Source organism: Vidua chalybeata, chromosome 5 (genome assembly GCF_026979565.1).
Source record: "Vidua chalybeata isolate OUT-0048 chromosome 5, bVidCha1 merged haplotype, whole genome shotgun sequence".
NCBI classification, from domain to species: domain Eukaryota; kingdom Metazoa; phylum Chordata; class Aves; order Passeriformes; family Viduidae; genus Vidua; species Vidua chalybeata.
In genome coordinates this window covers 16,887,268-16,911,023 of record NC_071534.1, presented here as the reverse complement: position 1 = coordinate 16,911,023, position 23,756 = coordinate 16,887,268, and the positions used below count along the sequence as shown (strand labels likewise).

The window sequence follows — 23,756 nt, the reverse complement described above, 5'->3', positions numbered from 1 at the left end:
CATAAAAATTCCATGTTTTTTTTAAAGTCAGAGAAAATAATAAATTAAAGGATAACCTCAGCCTTTCTTTCTTCCTTCTGCTTTAGTTGTAATAGAGCATATTGACACTAACTAGGAAAAATAAATAACTAAATAAATAAACTGTGGTATTTCTAAAAAGTAGCACCATGTCAATGCTGCAAGATCCTACCCAGTCCCTTTTAGCAATTTTACGGAAGATCACTGAAATACGGCCTGAGAACACAGAGAAGATATTAGCAACTCACCAGTCATAATTAATCATTTCCTCATTCACTTTTGAGAGCAGTTTCCATAGACTGATATCAGGGAATGTTCTTTATAGAGCCTGGCACCAGTGACCCCTGCCTCTTTATTTACAATTGCCACACTTCTAAGGTTTTAGCCCTTTTAACCTTTGCTAACCTCGAATTTGGGCCTAGTTACGAAGTTTAAGTCAGTTATAAATTGCAAGTGTGTAGCAACGAGTAGTATCAGGACGGAGGCTACTGAAGTCTTAAGAGAGTAGGCAGATATAGTGTTAATTTTAATATTATAATAATAGAGTTCTTTTTAAATTACATTTAGGCACAGTCTCTGTACTCTTCTCACAGGAGTACTGCCATGTATAAATTCTCACCCCTTACTCCGCAAGTGGTGATGTACACACAAAAGAATAGAAGATAATAGAATAATTTCAATTAAAAGAGACTTTGAGTGATCATCTAGTACCAGATGTGGAATGGTTTCTATTATTTAATACACCATATAATATCAGAACTGCAGGAAAACATTCCAGATGGTCCTAAGGCAGGTGGGAGAAAGAGATGGATGGATCTGAAATTTATGAATGGAAAAAGAGCATATGAAGGTATATATACAGGTATATAACATTTACATATATGTGTTTATATTTACTTTCATACCTACCTCACTATGCTATGAGTATTTCTTGTATATACCATGTTTACCTCGTGTGTATTGTTTCAGAAAAATACCATATGAAGCCTCTTACAGGGTTCCCCACATGCCATACTCAAATACTTGAATTTTAATTTCAGAACACTTTGGCTGGTAATATTTACAAAAGGGTTTTGGAAAAGCTGGAGTTCATTGTCAAGGACAGAGGAAAAGATGTGACAGCAAAGAAGCAAAATCAATAGAAATCTCAGTGCTTTATTTATGAATTTGTAGAAAACTTGACCTCTCTAAAATACTAAAACAGTGCCAGTCTGTAAGACTTGGCACAACCAAAAATTGAAGTAAAGGCCAACTGTAATTTCCTAACGACAAAGTTTTATTGGATCAGCTGAATTCTCCTGAGTGTTGGCTTTCAATCTCCCCATGCATGTTCCTCTAATGACTCAGTTTTCTTGTCATCAAATACAAAACACTTGTCTTTTAACTCTCAAAACTGTATGAGCTTATTTCCTACAGGTCTCCCATTGGCTAAATCTGCCAAGCCCTGGCAGCTGATTTCTTTTCCTCAGCTGATGTGGTGCCAAACAGAAGCCACAAAACTTTGTGTCAGTGATCTCCATATAATGGGAAAATAGAAGAGAGGTGACTTGTCAGAAACAACCAACCACCGGATTCTCTTTGCCTTTCCAGGTACTCATTGGTCATCTTCTCCAGCCTGTCCTCAGCCTGAACATATCCACCCACCCATTCCCCTCCACCCCCCCCCCAAAAAAAAAGGCAGAAAAACCAATTAGACTAAATTATTGACTTTCTCAATTATTAATCCTATCATCGAGCTTATAATCTTAGCACTACTGTTTTAGTCATGTGACAGACGTAGATCTCTGAGATACCCAGTTAAAATTTCAAGAGTACATCACAGTAAAAGCAATGATAGAGTATAAAAGTTAATAAAAACTATTTGAAACTTGATAATGTTTTTCTTCTAATGCTAACTCAGGTTATACCTTCCACAGAGCTTTAAAGTAAACCTCGACTGCTCCAAATAGACTGTTTTACACAAAATATCAAGTTCAGGGTGGGGGGAGGGAAGAGGGACAGGGAAAACAAAGTGTGGGCTGTCTGACTTGGTATGATATTTTCCACTTGCTGTGTTTGAACACTCATTTGCTTTATGCAATTTACTCATTCTGTACAGTTGAATGGGCATTAGAAAGCACATCACAAAAACAGCATGCAACACTGCCTAAAATAGGAAAGCAGCTTAAGTACTTGATATTACTGGCATACTTACATTGGAATAGCAGTAACCTTTTAGAATTTCAGAATAATTCTTTTAAGAATGTATAAGGAAAATAGCGTCTCAACTCTCTTGTGGAATGTAGTGGCTCTTAAAAGAGCCTTTAGGGTGTGAGAAAAAGAATTCAGGATCACATAGAATGCACCCGGGGCAGGAGACTCAGGCGCGCTCGCCGCGGATGCGGCGGGCCAGCTGGATGTCCTTGGGCATGATGGTGACGCGCTTGGCGTGGATGGCACACAGGTTGGTGTCCTCGAAGAGCCCCACCAGGTAGGCCTCGCTGGCCTCCTGCAGCGCCATGACGGCCGAGCTCTGGAAGCGCAGGTCGGTCTTGAAGTCCTGCGCGATCTCGCGCACCAGGCGCTGGAAGGGCAGCTTGCGGATCAGCAGCTCCGTGGACTTCTGGTAGCGCCGGATCTCGCGCAGCGCCACCGTGCCGGGCCGGTAGCGGTGCGGCTTCTTGACGCCGCCCGTGGCCGGCGCGCTCTTGCGGGCAGCCTTGGTGGCCAGCTGCTTGCGGGGCGCCTTGCCGCCCGTCGACTTCCGCGCCGTCTGCTTCGTGCGCGCCATCGCTGCAGGAACTCACAGCAAAGCCCGGGAACTGACACCGAGAAATAAGCGCACCGTGCTGCCGCAGCCGCTTTTATAGACTGCACCGCTCCCTGATTGGCTGCCAGGAATACGCCGCTCCTATTGGGTACCTTCAATTTTGAAAAGCCCGCCTCGAAGGCGCGCGCCTTCCCCAACGGCTGCCCCCCCTCAGCGCCCCCGCCGCTTTTGTTTTAAGGGTGGTCTCTCTCTTATCACAATTTTTACAGCCTTCCTCAAAAATGAGACCTTTACGGAGAAATGTTCAAACGGAAAATGAGAAATTGCAAATTATGCTGAGCTGGATACATAGAAAATTCATGGGGTTTTTTTCTGTAATATACTTTTTTAAAAAATTTTGTCGAAATATGAATCATAACAGTGTTTTGGGACTTGGATTTTTTGGGGGCTTGGATTTACTATGGGGTGCGTAGGGTTGTGTATTGTGAGGGAGTTTTCGTGGGAGAGGTTGTTCTCCGCTTTGGGTAACTTTCATCTGGCAGGGTAAATGTATTGGGATCAAAATTAATTGTAAATGCAAGTTTTCTAATCCAAGGGAGAGTACTTTCAAATTGCTGAATCTTTCCGCATGCAACGTATCCTTAGGCTGTTGGTGAAGCGCAGCAAGGCGTCAGGTGAAAGTTCAATTTTCCTCAGTGTATGTATTTGCAGTATCTCCCTAGTCTGACAGGTGAGCTGTCGTTGGAGCCCGATCAGGAGGGGCTTTCAGGTGAAAGGCAGGTACTGACAGCACGTACAGAGAACACCTCTAGCACCCCGAATTAAAAGAAAATGTATTCCTAGCCTTAAACTCAGTGAAAGGGCAAATAACGGACAATTTCCTACACATCACATTCAGAGGACGAAGGGGACCTTTTTAACATTGGTAATTGACTTAGGGAGATGATACCTATCATCTTGCCCTACAATCGACATTAACTTCATTTAAATATAAATAGGTATCTACTTTTACTGTTTACACAATAAAGGGGGAAATCCCCCGACATGAGATGCCTGCAGGCAGATCCACACATTTAAGCCGTCACCACGGAACAGGAGGCTACGTTTAGGTTGCTTTGGTATTTTTTTAGGTATCTTAGACGCTGTCCTAAACGTAGAACATTTAAATAAGTAAGACGGTACTCAGCCTATTAGCAGCAACATTAATGTCCTGGCAACATTAATGTAAAGTAATTAAAATAAATGTTTTCTACAAATACATCCATGAATTAGAGAAGAATCAAAATTTAAAATTTTGCAGCCAACAAATTACATTAAAGCAACACAGCTCTCTTACAGTTTAAGTATGCGGCTCTTAAAAGAGCCTTTGGGGTTTTTGTTACGGTGGTCCGAAAGGAACGCAAAGCTTTAGCCGCCGAAGCCGTAGAGAGTGCGACCCTGGCGCTTGAGGGCGTAGACCACGTCCATGGCCGTGACCGTCTTCCTCTTGGCGTGCTCCGTGTAGGTGACGGCGTCGCGGATCACGTTCTCCAGGAAGACCTTGAGCACGCCGCGCGTCTCCTCGTAGATCAGCCCCGAGATGCGCTTGACGCCGCCGCGCCGAGCCAGGCGGCGGATGGCCGGCTTGGTGATGCCCTGGATGTTGTCGCGCAGCACCTTGCGGTGGCGCTTGGCGCCGCCCTTGCCGAGCCCCTTGCCGCCCTTGCCCCGGCCAGACATCACGAGACTCCTCCGGCTGCTCCCGACACCAGCGGTGTGAGGCAGCGGCGGCCGCGCCGCGGCTTTTATGGAGTTTGGTCCGACCTGGTTGAGGACTGCAGATGAAGGGGGCGGGGTTCCCGCCCATTTCCCTGTTACGTCACCGATGACGATCCATCGTTCGGTGTTACGTGTTTAGGGCGCTGCAAAGTCTGGCAAGTAAACCAAAGAATGAACATCCTCCAAGAAAAAAATTCCAGCGATGCGCGTGTTCATACAGTTGGAAAGCTTTCTCCTCCCCGCCCAGATGTGTATACACCACTTGCATATGTGCGTGTATTATATTTTGTTGCACTGGCAGTGGGTGCTGTGATTTACTTCAAATTCTTGTTATTTTCATTCTGTCGTTTATTAATACTTTTGGTTAATTTGTATTCAAAGTGCTGTAAACGTTGCTTCACTCTTTTTAATGATTGGAGATCTCTTAACAGCTTTAAATTATTTTTCATAATAATATTTAATTTTATTGGTTTCTTTATTTTGATCTTCACCTCCCATTTCTTAAATATTCCAATTTTACATCAGCAACTTCTTGTCTGTAGTCACATATTAAAACAGAAGGTGAAATACAATTTTTTTATATTCTTAAAGTTATATTAGTTTGTGACTTCTGCTAATTTTGCTCATTTTGAGTTACTGCAGAGGGGTAATTTTTTGGGTTTTAATTTTTTGCAAAATGACCTTTACCATAACTATAGACTGAAATTTCTGCTCCTTGATTAGTAAAAAAATCACTCTGCTTTTTACTATAGATTAGGCTTTTCAATATTTATCTTTTTGTGCGTGTGTGCGTGTGAGTGCGTCTCTATCAATACTGGAAACAAAAGATATTCTGAATTACCTTCTGTGAAAGTCAGGAGTGGTCTTAGGACATTCCAAATGTCATCATCTAAAAACATCCTGGGCTGGTACAACTGAAAACTGATACCTAAATAAAGTTGGTTTTCTCTTGTCCTTTTATGTATGAAAGGCAAACATAATTTCTATGTATCCTTTTAAAGTGTTAAAATTTAAAAATCATTCATTATATGCTACTTTGAATTTAGGTCAACATTAGTAAAAGAAAATATTGCCAAACATTATATTTTAAGAATATATATGAATAAAATTCTGGAAATATCTTTGTACTTTCAAACGAATAGTTTTGAATTTAGGGTAAGTATTTTATAAGTTTTCATATTCTTTATTTTCCACCCACTGGCAGCTGCTGCTTCCTTCCCCCTTCAAAGTATTCTGTGTCACTCTGAAAGGAAGAACGGAAATGCACTAAGCCCTCTGTGAACGAGGCAGGTTGAACAGATCCCTGCTTTGCACTGTATTCATGCTCTTGAGATCTGCCATGCTGAAAACAAAGATTTCATCTGGAGGAAAGAAATAAATTCTTGCCTTGCACTGAAAACCTGAACACTTTTGATGGACCAGCATATTCCTACAAGAGAGGAGAGCTCAGAGGAGAAAGGCAAAACCTCAACGAACTGGAGGAATAACACACTGAAAAGAAAACTGTGCTTATTTCAACATCAGGGAGACGGAAGGGTTACCATGGTTTTAGACAAGAGAACTGCACCAGTGAATCATCAGATTTCCTCAGATGACTAACAAAAACTCCTTCCTGAGCAAGCCAGATGAAAATGAGGTGTGGGGAGGATGGGCCGTGTACCAATAAACTTGTGAAAACTGGAGAAGAAATGTAAAAGTTTGGAGATAGCAACAGGCTTGAGATGATTTCAATCAACCTATTCCCTCCCAGGGACTGGGCAGGGGGGCAGCATTGATATTGAGCATATAGAGACCAGTAATGAGAATTTTGTTTCTACAGTGATTAAACTGTCTATTGCAAATGCTTTATTATGCTTGGCTGCAATTTCAATACAGTATCCTTCCGCTAATTAAAAATACAATCTAACATCAAATATACTCATTAGGAAAATTTAAAATTAAATGTTAAACTCTCCTCATGTAATATCTGAAAGAACATGGATGGAGAGTATTCAACTCCTACAGCATGGAGATCGGATCAGCTGGGAATTGCCTCCACACAGGACTGTAAACTGCACAAGATCTGACTTCTTTGGCAGTTCTTAAGCTACTAAATCTACCCCAGTGGTCTTTGTTCTGTTTCCCCGTGCCCACACACCGCACCTTCAGTTCAGCACATAAGCCATGCTAGAAAGCTGTGCTTACTAAAATAGACCAGCACACATCATTTTGGCAAGAATTTTTTTAAGCACAGAAAGCTCTGATTTTAAGACTGAGGCACAAAAATCAATATTTGCATGTGTGGATTTACCATTTGGAAGGAATCTTCTGGCATTAGCATAAGTGCAGAAATGCTTTCTGCTGTCCAAGCAAAACTAGCAAATACGGCAAATTTAGTGTAATGGCTGGTGCACTGATAACTAATTTAGTATTTTCCCTGCATTTCCCTGCTAATTCAGACAGTCAGAGGTGAAGAGACCCATTCTCATCTTTTTATTTAAACACTCCCACTGGTCAGGGGTAAGAGTTTGGGCTGTACCCCTGGTTTGGGCTGTTTCCAACTTCCTTCATGCTGTCAAATTCAGAAAATACACAGGGACTGATAAATCAAGAAAAGACCTCTGTTGTGGTCCAGCATCTTAGGCTGACCTTTGAGGATGCAGTTTGCCATTCACATAGAGTGGCTTACAGATCACATGAGCCACGGAGAGGCAAAATCTTCCAAAAATTGTCTTGTGGGCATGTTGTCTGAGTCACTGCTGGGAGGAAGGCTTGCATGGGCCTCACCCCCATCACTCCATGCACAAGCTGAAGTCTTGCAGGCTCACGGAACTGCTGGAACAGCTGGGATAGCTTAATAGGTCCAGGAAAAAAAGGCTGGAGGAAGTCCTAGATCAGGTTTGGGGTGTTGGGAAGTTAATGAAATACCCAGTTCTTCACATGAAGCTTTTATAGGATGTAGGAGAGAAGGGACAGGGTCAATAAACTGTAAGGGGGGGCAAGGGCAACAATATTGAGCAAATTCTGGCTGTGGCCATAGCATTCCTGGGTTTATCTGAGGGAAAACACCGAGGAGTGCTCTAACAAGTGCTCCAGGGTGGCCTGTGGAGCTCCAAGCTCAGTAGCACTTCATGCAAATCTGCTCCTGCAGTCCAGTAGAGACACAGTAAACATCTAACCTGCTATTCATCAACCCCAGCTGACTCGGATGCTCAGGAGCTTTGCTTCTCTCAAATCCTTTCTCTTCTTTCTAAACTGGCATTTGATTGAAGCAGCACAGGTCTCATGATGCACTGTCCCTTGATTAAGTCAGAAAGATGAATCCAGAAAGAATTGTAAGCACCACATTTTTTGCACAGCTGAGACTGAGCAGCTCCTCTTGTTGCTCATGCAGAGCTGGTCTGGGCAGTACTTTTTCAGCTGAACTCTGCCAACCCTTACAGAGCTGTAAGTACTTAAAAGCAGCTGAAGTACTGCCTTGTCCAAATGGTCTCTCTGGGGCATAGTTTTCCAAGTGCAAATCTAATGTGAGCATCCTTGTAGGAATTTATTGAATATTGTCTTGGGCTATGCATTTCTGAAGGAAGCCAACTCTGAAAAATGGCGATATGCCTTTTGTTAGTGACTCCAGACACTGCTGCTGTGCTCTGTTTTGTTACAGCAATACTTGGTTGGAAAACAAAAAATTCCATTTGAAAACCCCAGGCACATACAGGGATTTATTAATGGTCATGCTCTGGACAAAGCAGCTTGTCTTTAAGGATACAATAGTTAGGGAATTCACCACAATGTCCAGGTCCTGGCCAGGTCAGACCAGGCATCACCTGGGCTATGCTGAGGCAATAGCATGCAACTGCCCTCATGTGCAGAACTTGGCTCTTCTCTTCGACAAACTGCACAAGATTTCTGTTGGCCCATACCTCAAGCTTATTAACATCCCTTTTGTCTGAAAGTATTACTTTTTACCCTGTCTGCCTTCTTCACTTTGTGCTATCCACACTAGCTAAGTGTACATTCTGCCTCAGCACCCAGGTTGTTCCAGAAAACACTAAATAATAGCAGCCCTGGAGCATTGTTTTCTTAACTGGTTGTTGACTCTAGCCCCTTGGCCCTGTGCTACAAACAATTTTCAAATACCTAAGAGCCTGCTGATTCTGCCTGTAGTCCCTCTAATCCCAAACTTGGGAGATGGTTCCAAAAATATAATGAAATGTCAAGTATAATGCATAAACATCCCTCCTTTGCCCACACAGATAGTCTTTAATCAACAGTTCTGTGATAATTAACTATACCTAGACATGAGCAATTTTTGTTGCAATCCATCCACTATCAAGTCAACAGAATCCATATTATTTCTGAGACTCAGTCAATCTGTTTCTTGGAGACTGCTGTCATTCCCTGTAACATTTTCTACTCCATAGTAGAAGTTATTTCCTCACTGCTAACTTGCTGTAAAGAACATCAGTTCCTGTACTTTCAACCATGTATATTAAGGAAAAATCACTTCCTTTCTCATCATATTTTAAGTGTTTAAGAAGAAACTTTAGTTTTTCAGCATTCTCTTTCAGTCGGGGTACTTCAATAATACATGCCTTTTCATCAGGGACAAATTCTTAGACGTCTGACAATCGCTATTTCTCTCTTCTGTGTATTGACTTATTGTTCACTTCCCATAACCTGAAATTTGGAACTAAAAACTAGGCCTAAAACTCCAAATAGGAGTATACCATTCCTGTCTACAGACAAAGATCTTCTTCTCCTGTCTTAGGGAAGCAGTCACTGTGATCCTTTTCTGCTAACATACTGCTTTTGATTCACTATCAACATAGAAATATAATCTGAAGATCCAGATCTACTGAGGTGCTTGTCAACTCCTGCTGACATTAGCAGCTTTGCAATATTTCTTAGTATTTGTAAAACTGATACAGTTTATTCCAGATGAAGAATCTAACATATCTTTGAAGACAATGTCGCTTATCCGGCATTTTTCAATACATAAAATGTTCTCAACCTTTTAAATTATTTTTCCTAGTTGATACTCACAGCATTTATATACAAATTCTGTAGACTTTAATTCAGATCATAAATAAAATTATCTGATCCCTGCAGTCCTAGGCTGTTTGAGACTGCAGTTTAATTTCATAGCTGACAAACACAAACATTTAAATATAAATTTCTACCCTGGAAGTGTTGGTGTTTCCTGATTATTACTTTCACTTCTAATACTTTTCTAAAATGAAACAAAATGAAACTGAGAGAAAATCTGTAGTGTATCAGCAAGTTCTAGAGAAACATTGCACCCTGTACTGAGACTCTTCCTAAAGTAAATTTTGAAAAAAAGCCTATTAAACATGTTTTTTGTTTCTTCCTTTTGAATACTGTAAATTTGATTTTTTATTCACATCTTCCCTGAAACTGTTTGACCTTGTAAATACTGCAACTCAACATCAATGAGTTATCCCTTCCTCAGTATGTGCTGATTCTGTAACCTGAGAAATGCATTGATCTTTAACCCAAAATGACTGATTTTGTACTTAGGTCTTGGCCATACTCTTCAGATACCTGAAGAGTAAGAGAGGCTGCATAGTCTGGGTGCATAGCTGGGCCTGCAGTGTATTGTCCCAGGAAAACTTCCAGCATCCTACTTCCCTCCACTCAGAATGAAGGGCTGGAATTACCTTTGATATCTTAGGAAATGGCATCTAACATCATGTACATCCCGGGTGTCACTGAAGGGGTAGGACAGAGTTATTCTGTATTGATGGCATAGTTTCAATTTGCATTTCTGACTGAATCAGTAGTTACAATCTCCATCACAAAAAAAAAAAAAAAAAAAAAAAAAAAAAAAAAAAAAAAAAAAAAAAAATTGACTCTGTTGTGCACCTGGGAGGATAGACAGCATGTCACATAGTTTCAAACACCACATTCCAGTTCTTTCCAGGCACGCTGCAAAAGTTACATTTCCAGGGGTTACATTTCCATATTTTTGCATGTAGATGCCTATATTTCTTCATCTTTCTGCACTTACCTTCTTCATCTTTTTCTTCAGCTGAAATCAATACAAATTTAGTTGGTCTGCGGAAGAAGGTGACACAGAATCCTGCTCATTACTGAGGTTCCTAAGCTTACCAACACTACTGCTACTAGCAGTAATTCTCAGTCCCATGGATGGATGGAGAGAAGTAAAATTTGGTTAGAAGAGAATCTCTGGCCCAAAGGCTTTCAGAAACTAGAAGGAATATTTTGATACTTTAGGCTCTCATTATATGGTGGAAAAGAGAAGATTTGGGAGGTCATTCATTAAAATACACAGCCCTTTTTTGCTGGTTGGCAAACATTTAGCAGTTATGGCAGAAGAGTCACTTCTTCGATCAGTCAGTCACTTTTGATCACTCCAGACTGTAGGAATTTAAGTTCTGCTGAGAATCTAACTAGCCTTAACAAATCCTTCAGTAGCATACAGCATGAGCACCGAGCCAAATCAGGGTTGCTCAAACTCATCTGGACAAGCCTTGAAACTAAGGACTGTGTGAGAGGTTAAAGTGGTTTTTGAAGCTGTCTCTATTGAACTACCCAAATTTAAAGCATTGTGGGAGTGTCATTCAGGGTTAATCCATATATGGGCTTCACAGATTAACCTGGAGAAAGACTATGTGCAAAATGGTACCCAGGGAAATAATTATTTCCCTCCACTCATCACTGGTGAGAAAAACTGGAGTGCTGTGTCAAGTTCTGGCCTTCCCAGTGCAACAGAAGCGTGAACAGAACTGGAGTGGGACCAGTGAAGGGCCACAAAGAAGATGAAGGGATTGGAGCATCTCTCATGTGAGGAGTGTCTTATTAATGTGTTCAGATATCCTGTGGGGGGGAATAGAGGACAAAGATCCAGTTTTCTATAGTACTGCACAGGAAAAGAGGCAATAGGCACAAACTGAAACATGGGAAATTCTATTTAAATGTAAGAAATAATATTTCGGAACATGCTCCTCATAAAGTATTTAGTGTCCCTCTGCTCTAGCTGATGCTTCTTTGAGCATGTTCAGGACCTACTGCATTAGGTGTTAGATTAAAAGATGAGATACTCTTTTTAGGAGATTTGATTGTCCTAACGCTGAAATAACTGTCCATATATTTTTGTTAGCTTAGGTGAAGTATAACTAAAAGGATGTAGGCTTCTTTACTACTGAAACTCTTTGACACCTTGAATCTTCCCTACATATAAAGTTTGCAGTTGCCGAACCAGTATTGTCAATATAGTTTCAGCATGACAGAAACCTGACTAATGTCTTTTGATCTTGTCATGGTGTTTTTATTACTAATATTGAGAGTGATTACTTGAGCAACTGTAAAATTACTATTTATTAAGAAGACAGCATGCTTCAGTTAAAAGTTGTCAATTTCTCTGTATCTTCACTGTCCTAACTATAGTAATTGTAATTAAGTGATTGTAGGCTTTCAGCTAAATTTGTCTAATCAGCTTATCTGGATTGCTCTCCTCCTGCAGTCTGGATGTCTTATTTGCCTTTATTTGTCTAATGTTTTTCCTCCTTGAGAAGTTGCTCTCTTGACAAGAAGAAAAGTTAAGTATTTTCTCTACTATACAGTCTTAGGAATTCTCACATTATATATGAACTAATTTTGTTTTGAAGATCCCCACATTAGAAAATACTTTGTCATTTTGTAGGTTCCTCTGTAATCTGCAGTAGCACCTACACAGCTCAGGAAGGAAATCTGGGCATGTGTGTGATGGTGCAAGGGAGTGAGGCCATGTTTTGGGTGTACATTTAAAGAGAGCAAAAATGTTTGAGTTCCTCAGTAAGAGATAAACAGAGACAACAATTGTACAGGGTGCTTGGAAAGGAAATCTGAGAGAATACTGAAAAATGTTTGCTGTTTAATTAAGTATTATATGAGTCACATTTAAATATCATCTCTTCACATGGAAACTGCAAACTATTTTTATTACCAGCTCACTTTCAAAACGTTTTTTCATTTTCAAGTAATTTTGTTAACATGAGGAAAATTTCTCTGTCTGGTAAAAAAAACTGTTCCCTAATGTACCACTGATTTGATAAATTATGTGCTCAGATGCTTGCTTTGCTTCGTATCTTTTATCAATAAAACACCCAAGGCAATGTCAATGCTATTTGTAATGATCAGTCTCTAAAATAGAAGAATTTACACTGTGGTTCAGTGTTGCGTTTAACAGCTATTTCCAGCAGTGCAAACTTGAAAATTGCTTAAAGCAATTGACGAGTTTGTTTTACCCAATTAAGCAGAAAATGTCGTTGTTTGGCCCAGAGTGCAGGAATAACCCCTAAAACCCTCCCCTTCTCACACCACCTCGTATTTCTAAATCCCTTCTCTTTATTAATATTAAAAAAAAAAAAAAGAAAGGAAAGAAAAAAGGAAAAAAAAATATCACCTTCCCCAGAAATAATGGTGAGAACAGGAACATTTTGTCTTCTCAGAAGTAGGCCAGGGATAATTCTCCACAGATAAGAGCCAGTGTGATGGTTAAGGAAAAGATACAATAAAGGATGTTGACACACAATGCCGGAGGCCAGCTGCCAAGACTTCCAATATCTCAGGCTACTAGGAAAAAGAAAAGGACTTCAGAAATGCAACTCCAAACGGGGAGCAGGGAACACGAGGGATTTACAGGGATGCATCCAGAACTAAAAGTGAGAGAAGTCCTACATTCTACCCTTGAAATACTTTAGATGACAACCCTCACAATCTTCTTCATATGCTTTCCTTACAAAAACAAAACAGAAGGAACCAAACAAAGAAACCCCCAAACCACCCAGAAACGTTTCTGTGCCTTTAAAACTTACCACAGAGTAGGGACAGCAATCCTTATCTGCTGCAGGTGGAGTTCTAAGGCTGCGCTCCTTAGGGAGGAAGATCTAAGATCTCCCATCACTTTCCATCTTGTGCCTTTATCTCTAACCTCCGGTCTGTTCATGGGGGAAGGGAAGGAAACCTCTCCTCTCCTGAAGGGCTGAGAGCAGGTTTACTAAAAGCAAGCTTGAAGCGCAAATGTGTGAATGTGAGGGAGGTGCAAGGAGGATGCACCCCTGGGGCTACAGCTGCATTCTTGTAGGAGCGGCTATTGTCCACTCCCTGTTGCTCTCAGTTTCTTGACCGGTTTCAAGTGTAATAAACCAGTCACAGAGCTCTAACACCAAACTGTCAAAGCTGCAGGGATTAAAGCACGTCAGCCGCCGTGCAGCCTTTATTCTCTGAAGAATGTACATCACATTAAACAGACCCGGATAGACGACAACACTTCCCTGCTCCCTTTTGTATCACTTACAGTCAGATTCTGCTTTATCTTTGTTCAGCTAGACTGGAAAATATGCATAATGCTCTCGTCTTACCAAAGCAAATACTTTTTTACCTCTCAAAAGTATTCATACTGTTCACACGACTTGCCACACTGAATTTTCAAAATCTATGGCTACTGTGGACTTGGTCTAGTTGTTTATGTGGGATCAATGTCATGTTCATGAGAGGCATGGCATATCTCACAGCCCACTTCAGTATTCCCTTCAGTCTGTTTTTTACTGTGGAGTACTGACAAGCCTAATCTTTTCCAATCTCCAGTTACCGTTTCTCTCCTTCAGAGTATTTATTAACTCACCTGCATGCAAGCAACAAAATAAAAATATAAATAAAAGAGAATATGGAACAGCCACAGTTTATTGTTTTGATTTGTAATTTTAATGTATCTACTGTATCATTGTCATTTTAATCTGTCTCATTTAAATCAAAACTTTTTGGTATCAAGTATAACTTTGTGTCTTCAACATTCAGTATATAAAAATACACGTCAGGGCCCTTTGTAACATACCACATGTCATTTTGAATCTCAATTTTATCCAGCCTAGAAATAATGTTCTTTTGTTGAAATAGCCCACTGACATTTTGCATGACAAATTTTTATGAAATACAATGTGGTAAAATATTAAGTTTGATCTTAAATTGTTCTTTCAAATCAAGGGAAAAAATATGGCTGTTTTTTTATTAGAAACCAATCGAGGCTTTTGTCTTCTTGCTTAATAAAAAAAATAGTCCAAATAATTCATTGCCATCCTTAAAAGTTTTAATTAATTTCTATGGTCACTTTATGAGACTCAATAATTAAGCAGGATTATAATAATTAAAACTGATTCTGATTTAGGAGGATTGAAAATTATTTCAGTATTCTTAGGCTTGGGATGGAAACCTCATAGTGAGTTTTTTTCCTTTTCCTTTAAAGAAAAGAATTGGAGGAATATGAAACCTACAAAAAAAAAAACCCCAAAAAAACCCAAAAACAAACAAACAAACAAAAAAAAAAAAAAAAAAAAAAAAACAAAAAAAAATCCCAAAACAACCAAACAAACATAAAAACCCCCACAAAACCACAACAGTCAGTGTCCAAATATTTGTAAGTTATGCTGAAACTGAAGCATTCTATTAATGAAGGCCATATTTCCACAGTATTTAATTTGTTGGGTGATAACTGATGCTTCAGCTGGCTGCATAATTGTTTAAGTTGCATATAATACATATTAGTGTATCTATACCTGTTATTCATTTTTCCTCTTCAAGTCTGCCTCTGATGTTTGTAAGTCATAAAGAATAGCATCCACTATGGTAACAGAGATAGTGTTAAACTAGCCGTTTATCTTGGATTTCTAGGTATTAACTAGGAATTAACAACTTCATTTTACAGACAGATTACTTGTAAAAATATTAAAATCTTTCTATCCACTTATAAAGCACCACACAAAAAACAAAACAACACAAAAAAAACCCCAACAACAAAAAGCATAGCCCTGACAAGTTCCAAACACTTTTCAACAGTATATATATTCCTCTGAAGGTCTCTTCCTTTCCCCAAACAAGAAAATATGTAGAAATACCGTATCCTTAATAGTTAAAGATATGGTTAAGAGAGCCGAATCTTTATCCATATTCAAAGCTTAGCCATGAAATTGTGTTACTTCCTTGTCTTTGAAACCAATTTACGACAAAACTACTCAAGCTGCTCACTCGGTTTCTGTCCTAATTTGAAGAAAACCCCCCAAAGAGTAAGCCTGCATGACGGGGGAGACTTTTTATCTACGTGTTTTATTTTAATTTAGAAGGAAAAACAAAAGTTTGCCGTTCCCGGGGTCTTTCTGGCTTCACAACGCGGGGTTTAAAACAGCTTTTCTCTCCCATCTGTGGTCCAAACAGCAAGAAACTTGCCCGAATGAAAGTCCACCGTCTTCTCTTCACTCTCCGAAGAAACTGGGGTGATTTTGCGGCACTCGTTTTACGAAAAATATGAATTTATAACTCCGAAGAAACACAGACTCGGAGGAGGAAAAGCTCTTCCTGGCTAACAGTTAGGCGGGCTCTGCAAAGCACCAATCACAGATCACCGCTTCGCTATAAATTCAGGCATCGGGGTTACTGTAGCCCAATTACTTTCTTTTGATTAGGAAGAAGTCTCTGCAGCGATGTCGGAGACCGCTCCCGCCGCCGCTCCCGCTGTCGCGGCCCCCGCCGCCAAGGCGGCCGCCAAGAAGCCGAAGAAGGCGGCGAGCGGCTCCAAAGCCCGCAAGCCCGCGGGGCCCAGCGTCACCGAGCTGATCACCAAGGCCGTGTCCGCCTCCAAGGAGCGCAAGGGGCTCTCCCTCGCCGCGCTCAAGAAGGCGCTGGCCGCCGGCGGCTACGACGTGGAGAAGAACAACAGCCGCATCAAGCTGGGGCTCAAGAGCCTCGTCAGCAAGGGCACCCTGGTGCAGACCAAGGGCACCGGCGCCTCCGGCTCCTTCCGTCTCAGCAAGAAACCCGGGGAAGTGAAAGAAAAAGCCCCGAAGAAGAGAACTGCTGCAGCCAAGCCCAAGAAGCCGGCGGCGAAGAAGCCCGCCAGCGCCGCCAAAAAGCCGAAGAAGGCGGCAGCGGTGAAGAAGAGCCCCAAAAAAGCCAAGAAGCCGGCGGCCGCCGCAGCAAAGAAGGCAGCGAAGAGCCCCAAGAAGGCAACAAAAGCCGCCAAGCCCAAAAAAGCGGCGGCAGCAGCGAAGAGCCCGGCTAAGGCGAAAGCGGTGAAGCCCAAAGCAGCTAAGCCTAAGGCGGCCAAGCCGAAAGCAGCCAAGGCAAAGAAGGCAGCACCGAAGAAATGAAGTGTTGAAGTGGAAATACTTTTAAACCCAACGGCTCTTTTAAGAGCCACCCACTATTGTCCCCAAAAGGGCTGATACACTCCGTCACTGAGCTCCGTGCCTGCAGCAGAGCCAACTATTCGCCACTATCCGTGTGGGACGTTCGTCTGTGGAGTGGATGGGACGCTAAACTTACGGCCGTGGTTTTACACTAAGACTTGGAAAAATAAAAGTTTACATTCCCGGCGAAAACGCTTTCTAAAGGCTGCGTTTTTTTTTTTTTTTTTTTTTTTTTTTTTTGAGCACCGCAAGTGGGTGTAGATGTTAAAGGGACTGCTTAAGGGCGGGTACCTTTTTGGGGCGTGGAGGTTCCTTTCGTTGCTCTAAATCAGCGCGATTCCTAACCAGCACGGATGCGACTGCCACACCTCTTAGTGACCGTAGCAGGAACTGTCAGCACGGCTCCTCCGCTTTCTTGACAATGACCTTTCCTCTTGCCAGCGCTGGCGTGGGGCAGGTCTTAATTTCTGCGTGATTTGACCGACCTACTTTTTCGAGGAGGCGATTGCCGGGGCGGGAGGCGGGCAGGAGTCACCAGCGCTCCTCTCCCGCACCCTGCCGGGCGGGCGGCGGGAGCTCGGCCGGGCGGGCGGCGGGAGCTCGGCCGGGCGGCTGTCCCGAGCCCCGCGGGCGGGAGCGCAGAGGCGGAGCGGCGCGGAGCTTTGCGCAGCGCCGGGGGGTGCCCGGCGCCGTCTGTGATTGGCTGATGGGAGAAGCCGCAGCCGCTCATTGGGCCGCTGGGAATTTTGGAAAAGCCCGCGCTGCAGGGGAAGGGGGGAGGGGATGGGGTGGAAAAAGGGAGAAAAGGAGGGGGCCAGGGAGCGCTACCCGCGCTGGCTCCGAGCCTACCCGTGCTCCCAGGGCCCGCGTTTCGTGAGATCTCATCCCCCTAAAGCGCCTACCCCATTTCAGGGGTATTCTCCCTTCTCCCAGGCCTGTAATCCTTGCCTTCTCATACACGAGGCAAAATGTTTTAGCTCGAGACAATTCTGAAATATCAATAACAAAAGATAAAGTGGGTCGAGTATTTCTCCCTCCGCCTTTCCATAAAAATTATTAGATGCTGTTTTTATCTTCGTGAAGCATGTTTGCTAATTTAACTGTGAAACTTCTAATTTGGAAAGAACACACTATATTCTCTTAATTTTACTGTTAAAAAAACCCACTGTTTCCACTTACTGAAAAACTATTTAAACGTTTACATTTAAGAAGAGTGAATACACTTAAACTACCTCTAACTTGAAAAAATATTCAAGGACTTTGTAATTACTCTTGCAAGATTAAGCAGCTGACTAAACATTTGTTTAAAATTCTATCTACAATTATTTTAGCTACATTTCCATACCCGAGATCGAGGAACTACAGTGTAAAAGCTCTTTCACGGAGTATGTGGGTGGCTCTTAAAAGAGCCTTTGGGTTAAAAGTGACGGTCCGAGACGCCCTACTTGGAGCTGGTGTACTTGGTGACAGCCTTGGTGCCCTCGGACACGGCGTGCTTGGCCAGCTCGCCGGGCAGCAGCAGGCGCACGGCCGTCTGGATCTCCCGCGACGTGATGGTGGAGCGCTTGTTGTAGTGCGCCAGGCGCGACGCCTCGCCCGCGATGCGCTCGAAGATGTCGTTGACGAAGGAGTTCATGATGCCCATGGCCTTGGACGAGATGCCCGTGTCGGGGTGCACCTGCTTCAGCACCTTGTACACGTAGATGGAGTAGCTCTCCTTGCGGCTCTTCTTGCGCTTCTTGTCGCCCTTCTTCTGCGTCTTGGTCACCGCCTTCTTGGAGCCCTTCTTGGGCGCGGGGGCGGACTTGGCCGGCTCGGGCATTTTGGCAGCGCTTTTCCACCCGGAGGAAGCTCAGCACACAAAATGGCCGCAGCGGCTGCTATTTATACAGACACGTATGCAAATTTCAGGCATCAGCTCGGCGCAATGCCATTGGGCCTTTCCACACCGGGCGCGTCTTCGTCGCCGATTGGTCACAACACGATCCGTCCGCTCATTGGTTCTTTCGGCAGTGCCCGGTTCCAGCCAATCTCCGCGGGCTCATCCCGCCCAGGGAAGGGATAAAAGGGGAGCGGCGCTTGCGTCAGTATGATTGTCTCGATTCTCGTCTGTGTCCGGCTGTGCTCCATCCAGTGCTTCCAGCATGTCTGGCCGCGGGAAACAGGGAGGCAAGGTCCGAGCCAAGGCCAAGTCGCGCTCGTCGCGGGCCGGGCTGCAGTTCCCTGTTGGCCGTGTCCATCGGCTTCTCCGAAAAGGTAACTACGCGGAGCGGGTGGGTGCCGGAGCTCCCGTCTACATGGCGGCCGTGCTGGAGTACCTGACGGCCGAGATCCTGGAGCTGGCGGGCAACGCGGCCCGCGACAACAAGAAGACGCGCATCATCCCCCGCCACCTGCAGCTCGCCATCCGCAACGACGAGGAGCTCAACAAGCTGCTGGGCAAGGTGACCATCGCGCAGGGCGGCGTGCTGCCCAACATCCAGGCCGTGCTGCTGCCCAAGAAGACTGAGAGCCATAAAGCTAAAAGCAAATAAATCTGGCGAGCAAAGCTACTCAGACTTTGCACGACGTAAAATTTTAAACAAAAGGCTCTTTTCAGAGCCACCCACGTAGTCAGAAAAGAGTTGTGTTGCTTTTTTTACACAGGTGCTCTGATGCGGAGTCTTCAATTGTATTAAATTTAACTCAAACGAACTTAGTGTTGCAGTGTTTTAAAACTTTGTTTCTACTGAAGAGGGCTTCTAAGTTGATGTTAATACTTTTGTAATGATTTCTTGTTTCATTTTTTCATTGTAACACTCAGTAAAGAGCTGGTACTTCGTGGTTCTGCTCACCTTTCATGGTTCCACAGCTTAGGGTGTAGAATACAGGACGGTGGTTGAAGCACGGGTGGGAGTGGCAAAAGCTATGCAGCATGGAGATAAATAGGAGACCATCCTAAACCCTAGATGTTGCTACATCTAACAATGAAAAAAGGATTTCTTCATTCCCTTTAAAGGCCTTTATTCTTTAAAAGTTGCTACGTTCCCTATGTGTTAAATACATGTAGAAATAAAATGAGAAATGCCATAGCAAAAATTGCATTTGATCTATATCTCTACTTAGTGAGACCTGCACTCTAAAGGAACAGTGTAACACTCGTTCAGGAGCACCTTGTAGCGGTAGCATATTCCCATTTTAAGAGTCATTTTCAAACTTTCTACTCATAACTTCTCTCACTCTTCGTTGCTACTCCTCTTCTTGTATCAATTAACAGTGGGTAATATTGAGTTTTCTATATTGTTGGCACAAATATCACCCCAGAGCACAACCTTAGATCTCTTCATACTCATTAGTATAAATTATGAGAAAAACTGTCTGACTGATTCCTCTTGCTAGGATATTCCCAGAAGCCTATCTGATGATCTGTAGGACACTGCACTGAGGTGATTGGTCTCATCTTTGCTGCACCCCTGCTCTTTCCATCCCCTGGAGAGAAAGAGGAGTGCTCTGGGCTTGGGGGAAGGCAATTCTCCCACTGCCTCCTTGTCATCCCCAAGCTGTAGCAGAGAGGCTTTTTAGGCAGCATTGTGCCATGGCCAAAGCTGGGCATCAGGGATCATTTGTGGAGAGAAATATAAAGAGAGCTGCTGGAGCACCAGACTAATCTTTTGTAGTGATGGTATCTGTGTCTAAAGGTTTTGTTTTTAAGTGAACACGTTTTGGATTGTAGTGGTTTTATTATGCTGTTTTATTGATCATTTACTACAGCTAAATATCTCTGGCCCTTACACTTCTTCTTTAAAAACTGCAATGGTAAATAAAATTTTATTTTAACATGCATGAGCCTTCTATACTTAGTTTCCAGAAGATATTTCTACATATCTTCTGTTTGTCAGAAAATTTCAGTCTCAGAATGGTTTGGGTTGGAAGGGACCATTAAAGATTACCTCGTCCAAAACCCCTGCTTGTGAGCAGGGTCACCTTTCATTAGCCCAGGCTATTCAAAGCCCCATCAGGCCTGACTCTAGGGATGACATCCTCTAGGAATGAGCCATCCCCATTTTCTCTGAACAGCTTGTTCAGTGTCCTACAAGCCTCCTTGCAAAAAAAATCTTTACTTATGTGCAATCTAAATGTGGCCTCTTTCAGTTTAAAATCATTGTCCTTCCTCCTGTCCCTACAGGCCTGAAAAGAAGCCTGCTCTATTGAAAGGCTGCTATAGGATTTCCTCAGAACCCGCTTTTCCCCTGGCCAGACAACTGGAACTCTCTCAGCCTTTCTTCATGGGAGAGATGACCTAGCCCTCTGATAATTTCTGTGGCCCTCTCTGGACCTGCTCTGCCAGATTCATGTCTTTTCTTATGCCAGAAGATCACAGAGCTGCATACAGCACTCCAGGTGGGGTCTCAGGATAGCTGAGTGGAACAGGAGAATCACCTGCCTTGACCTTCAGTTCAGGCTGCTTTTGTTGCACCCCTCATTAGGATGGGCTTTCTGGGCCACAAGTGTGTATCTCTAGATCAAAGCACTGGAATTCCAGAAAAAGGCCGTGGGGTAGAGATATCTAATCAGGAGTTGGCGTTCTCTGTGGACAAACTCCTGTATGTGGAGGTCAGAGTTGGTAGCACAAGAGAGGGCCCCATCCTCTGAGTTTGGAGCTAAGCCCACTGTATCCCTCCAAATTCTTCCTGTCATCTGAACAGGAATATATTATTTGCTTCAGAATTGCATTCCAGACACTTACTACGTTCATTTGTCTTCTCACCTCAGTACCTGGAGTTTCATCCTCTGTGGTGCTTAGATCCACTCCTTAACACTCCCTGGATTTGTCTTAGCCAGTAGTGGTTTCAGCAGTTGCTAACCCAGTGTTGCCATCACCAGTGATGAGGTCTCCAATGTAAAAGCCCAGTAAATCAGATGGATTAAGCGGTAGGAGAGCTGGAAAATCTCCTGCTGTTAAAGACAGCTTTCAAGCAAATTCCAGTGGATGAAGGAATGCAGCTAAGCAAGTTTAAATAAATGAATTTATCTCATTTGCATATGCAAGAAGCAGTAGGAAAGAGGAAATCCATATCACATTGTACCTTAGCTGTGTCATTGGGTTGCAATGCACCTTCACATTCTAAAGAATTTGTGACAAAAAGAAAAAAATCCAAACCTGCAAGCAAGGTCCCTGAACTTCTATAGATCACAGTTATGCTTGGGGATAACTCAGTAATGTCAGTCCATATATCAAAAGACTTAAAACTGCACGGTTAAATATTCAAAGAGCTTTTCTACCCCTTTTCATCTATATTGCTTTCAATGCTAGGAAAAATGTACCTATTAAGCAGCTCTTACATTATTTTAGTTTGCATATTATTATACGTATTGTGACAGTTGTAGCAGATATAGATATGGATTTAAATTGCCACTTAAGCTCTCAAGAAAATTATGAGTACCCTCTTGTGCAGTCATGGTGAGATGTTGCCTTATTGTAATAAACAAATGCAATTTTCTCATTATAGTTTAATGAGGAACTAGGGCAACTGTCCTAATTAATGCACACTTGAAAAGCTACAGATTTTTAATTTTTTTAACTATTTTTTTTGCAAAAGTTTCCTTTCTCATTTAATCCCTAGTGCTGTGTGCCCAAATTCATGAGGAAAATGAGGTACCTATAACATGCGGATGGGAAGCTAAACTTTGATTTTAAAAAAATTAAATCAACAGTAGAAATAACTTTACTGGGGATTTTATTCTGCAGCAAAATTTTATTTCTTCTCTTTTTAAATTATTTTTGTTTAAGAAAATACTCTTATCCATAAGAGAACTGTATGTATATCCCTAACAGACACATCTGTGAAACATGTCCATGCACACTTGCAGCAACACATAGGCAAGGCAGCCTTCTAGAAGGCATGATATTAAGTTATATCTAATGTACTAGACCTATTGAGGAAAGGGGTTTGCAGCTGCTTTATTTAATTTAACCTACTGGTCTCAGCCTCTCCATCATCCATCTCTGGCAGAAATGGAAGGGGATTTTCCAAGTCTTGCAGTACTTATACTGCTGGAAGGAAAAGTTATACTAGGATCCTCGATCCGCATTTAGGAAGCCTTAGGAATAAATTATTATTTTGACATACCAAAAGATTTTGCATCATTCCTTTGGGTTTCTTAAGTAATCAGAATGCTGTTTCTAACTGCCTCAGGAAACCTAGCTAGACACAGATTTTCAGATATAAAGAACAAAGCAGACTTTGTGGAGCCAAACGGGAATGTTAGGCACCAGCCTGGCAGGCCCACTACTGACAGATCTTCCAGTTAGTCTATAAACAGTCTTAGTTCATTCTGTTCAGTCAAAAAAGCAAACCTAATCTAAATTAAAGATACATTTCCTTCTTATTCTGTATATATGAGTGGCAATTCTTTAAATTTGAAAGATAAAGGAATTCACAGCAATACTTATAACAGGATTTGTACCTTTTTGTCACCTGTAACTGAAAGCATGACTGTCTCAATTGCATTTCCCCCTGAATCTAGGGAATATTTTATCCCCAGAAATATTTTGGAGATGCTGCTGAGGTTCTCTACATTATATTAAGGAATAACTTGAAATAAATAACTGCACCATTTTTAAAGGATATGAAAAATTTTATAGCAGTAGGCATGTAACGGACATAATAATATAAGAATTGGCAAGCAGCTTAGGCATATCAGCTATATTCTGTGCAAGTAATATTTAAAATCTTAACAGATTTCATTTAGAAATACAGTCTCATAACTCAGTATTTATTCAATCACTTCACAAATACAGTCCAACATACTGTAAGCAGCATGTATGACATGTTTTCTGCGAAAGCATGAAACAGAAATAAATTCTGGATTCCTTATTGGAATAAAAATTGTTTCGCTAGTGTTCATTCTTCAGATGTCATACAGACCGTTGTTTGTGATACCTGTAATTCTTTCTTTCGCTTGCGGGATCTCAGTGTACGGCAGCGGATACTTCTTCCCGGGGCCGGCAGCTGCCGGGAGCGAGCCCGGAGCCCTGAGGCCAGCGCTGCCCTGAGACCACTGCGCGGGGC

General features: G+C 42.4%; 6 protein-coding genes across 6 annotated transcripts in view; 2 read left to right on the top strand and 4 right to left on the bottom strand.

Moving 5' to 3' along the window:
• SMCO3 (single-pass membrane protein with coiled-coil domains 3) overlaps nucleotides 1-23,756 on the bottom strand; it is a 118,448-nt gene that overhangs the window by 33,603 nt on the left and 61,089 nt on the right. The window lies entirely within an intron of this gene.
• Nucleotides 1,732-2,941, bottom strand: LOC128788954 (histone H3). The gene has a single exon (XM_053944323.1). The coding sequence runs from the start codon at nucleotides 2,786-2,788 to the stop codon at nucleotides 2,378-2,380; it is 411 nt and encodes a 136-aa protein (XP_053800298.1). The 5' UTR covers nucleotides 2,789-2,941; the 3' UTR covers nucleotides 1,732-2,377.
• LOC128788976 (histone H4) lies at nucleotides 4,112-4,537 on the bottom strand. Its single transcript, XM_053944348.1, has one exon. It carries the CDS (start codon nucleotides 4,484-4,486, stop codon nucleotides 4,175-4,177), a length of 312 nt encoding a protein of 103 aa, XP_053800323.1. The 5' UTR covers nucleotides 4,487-4,537; the 3' UTR covers nucleotides 4,112-4,174.
• LOC128788948 (histone H1.10) lies at nucleotides 16,000-16,896 on the top strand. The gene has a single exon (XM_053944316.1). The coding sequence runs from the start codon at nucleotides 16,000-16,002 to the stop codon at nucleotides 16,663-16,665; it is 666 nt and encodes a 221-aa protein (XP_053800291.1). The 3' UTR covers nucleotides 16,666-16,896.
• LOC128788984 (histone H2B 1/2/3/4/6) lies at nucleotides 18,146-18,535 on the bottom strand. The gene has a single exon (XM_053944355.1). It carries the CDS (start codon nucleotides 18,524-18,526, stop codon nucleotides 18,146-18,148), a length of 381 nt encoding a protein of 126 aa, XP_053800330.1. The 5' UTR covers nucleotides 18,527-18,535.
• LOC128788961 (histone H2A.J) lies at nucleotides 18,503-20,524 on the top strand. Its single transcript, XM_053944332.1, has one exon. The coding sequence runs from the start codon at nucleotides 18,849-18,851 to the stop codon at nucleotides 19,236-19,238; it is 390 nt and encodes a 129-aa protein (XP_053800307.1). The 5' UTR covers nucleotides 18,503-18,848; the 3' UTR covers nucleotides 19,239-20,524.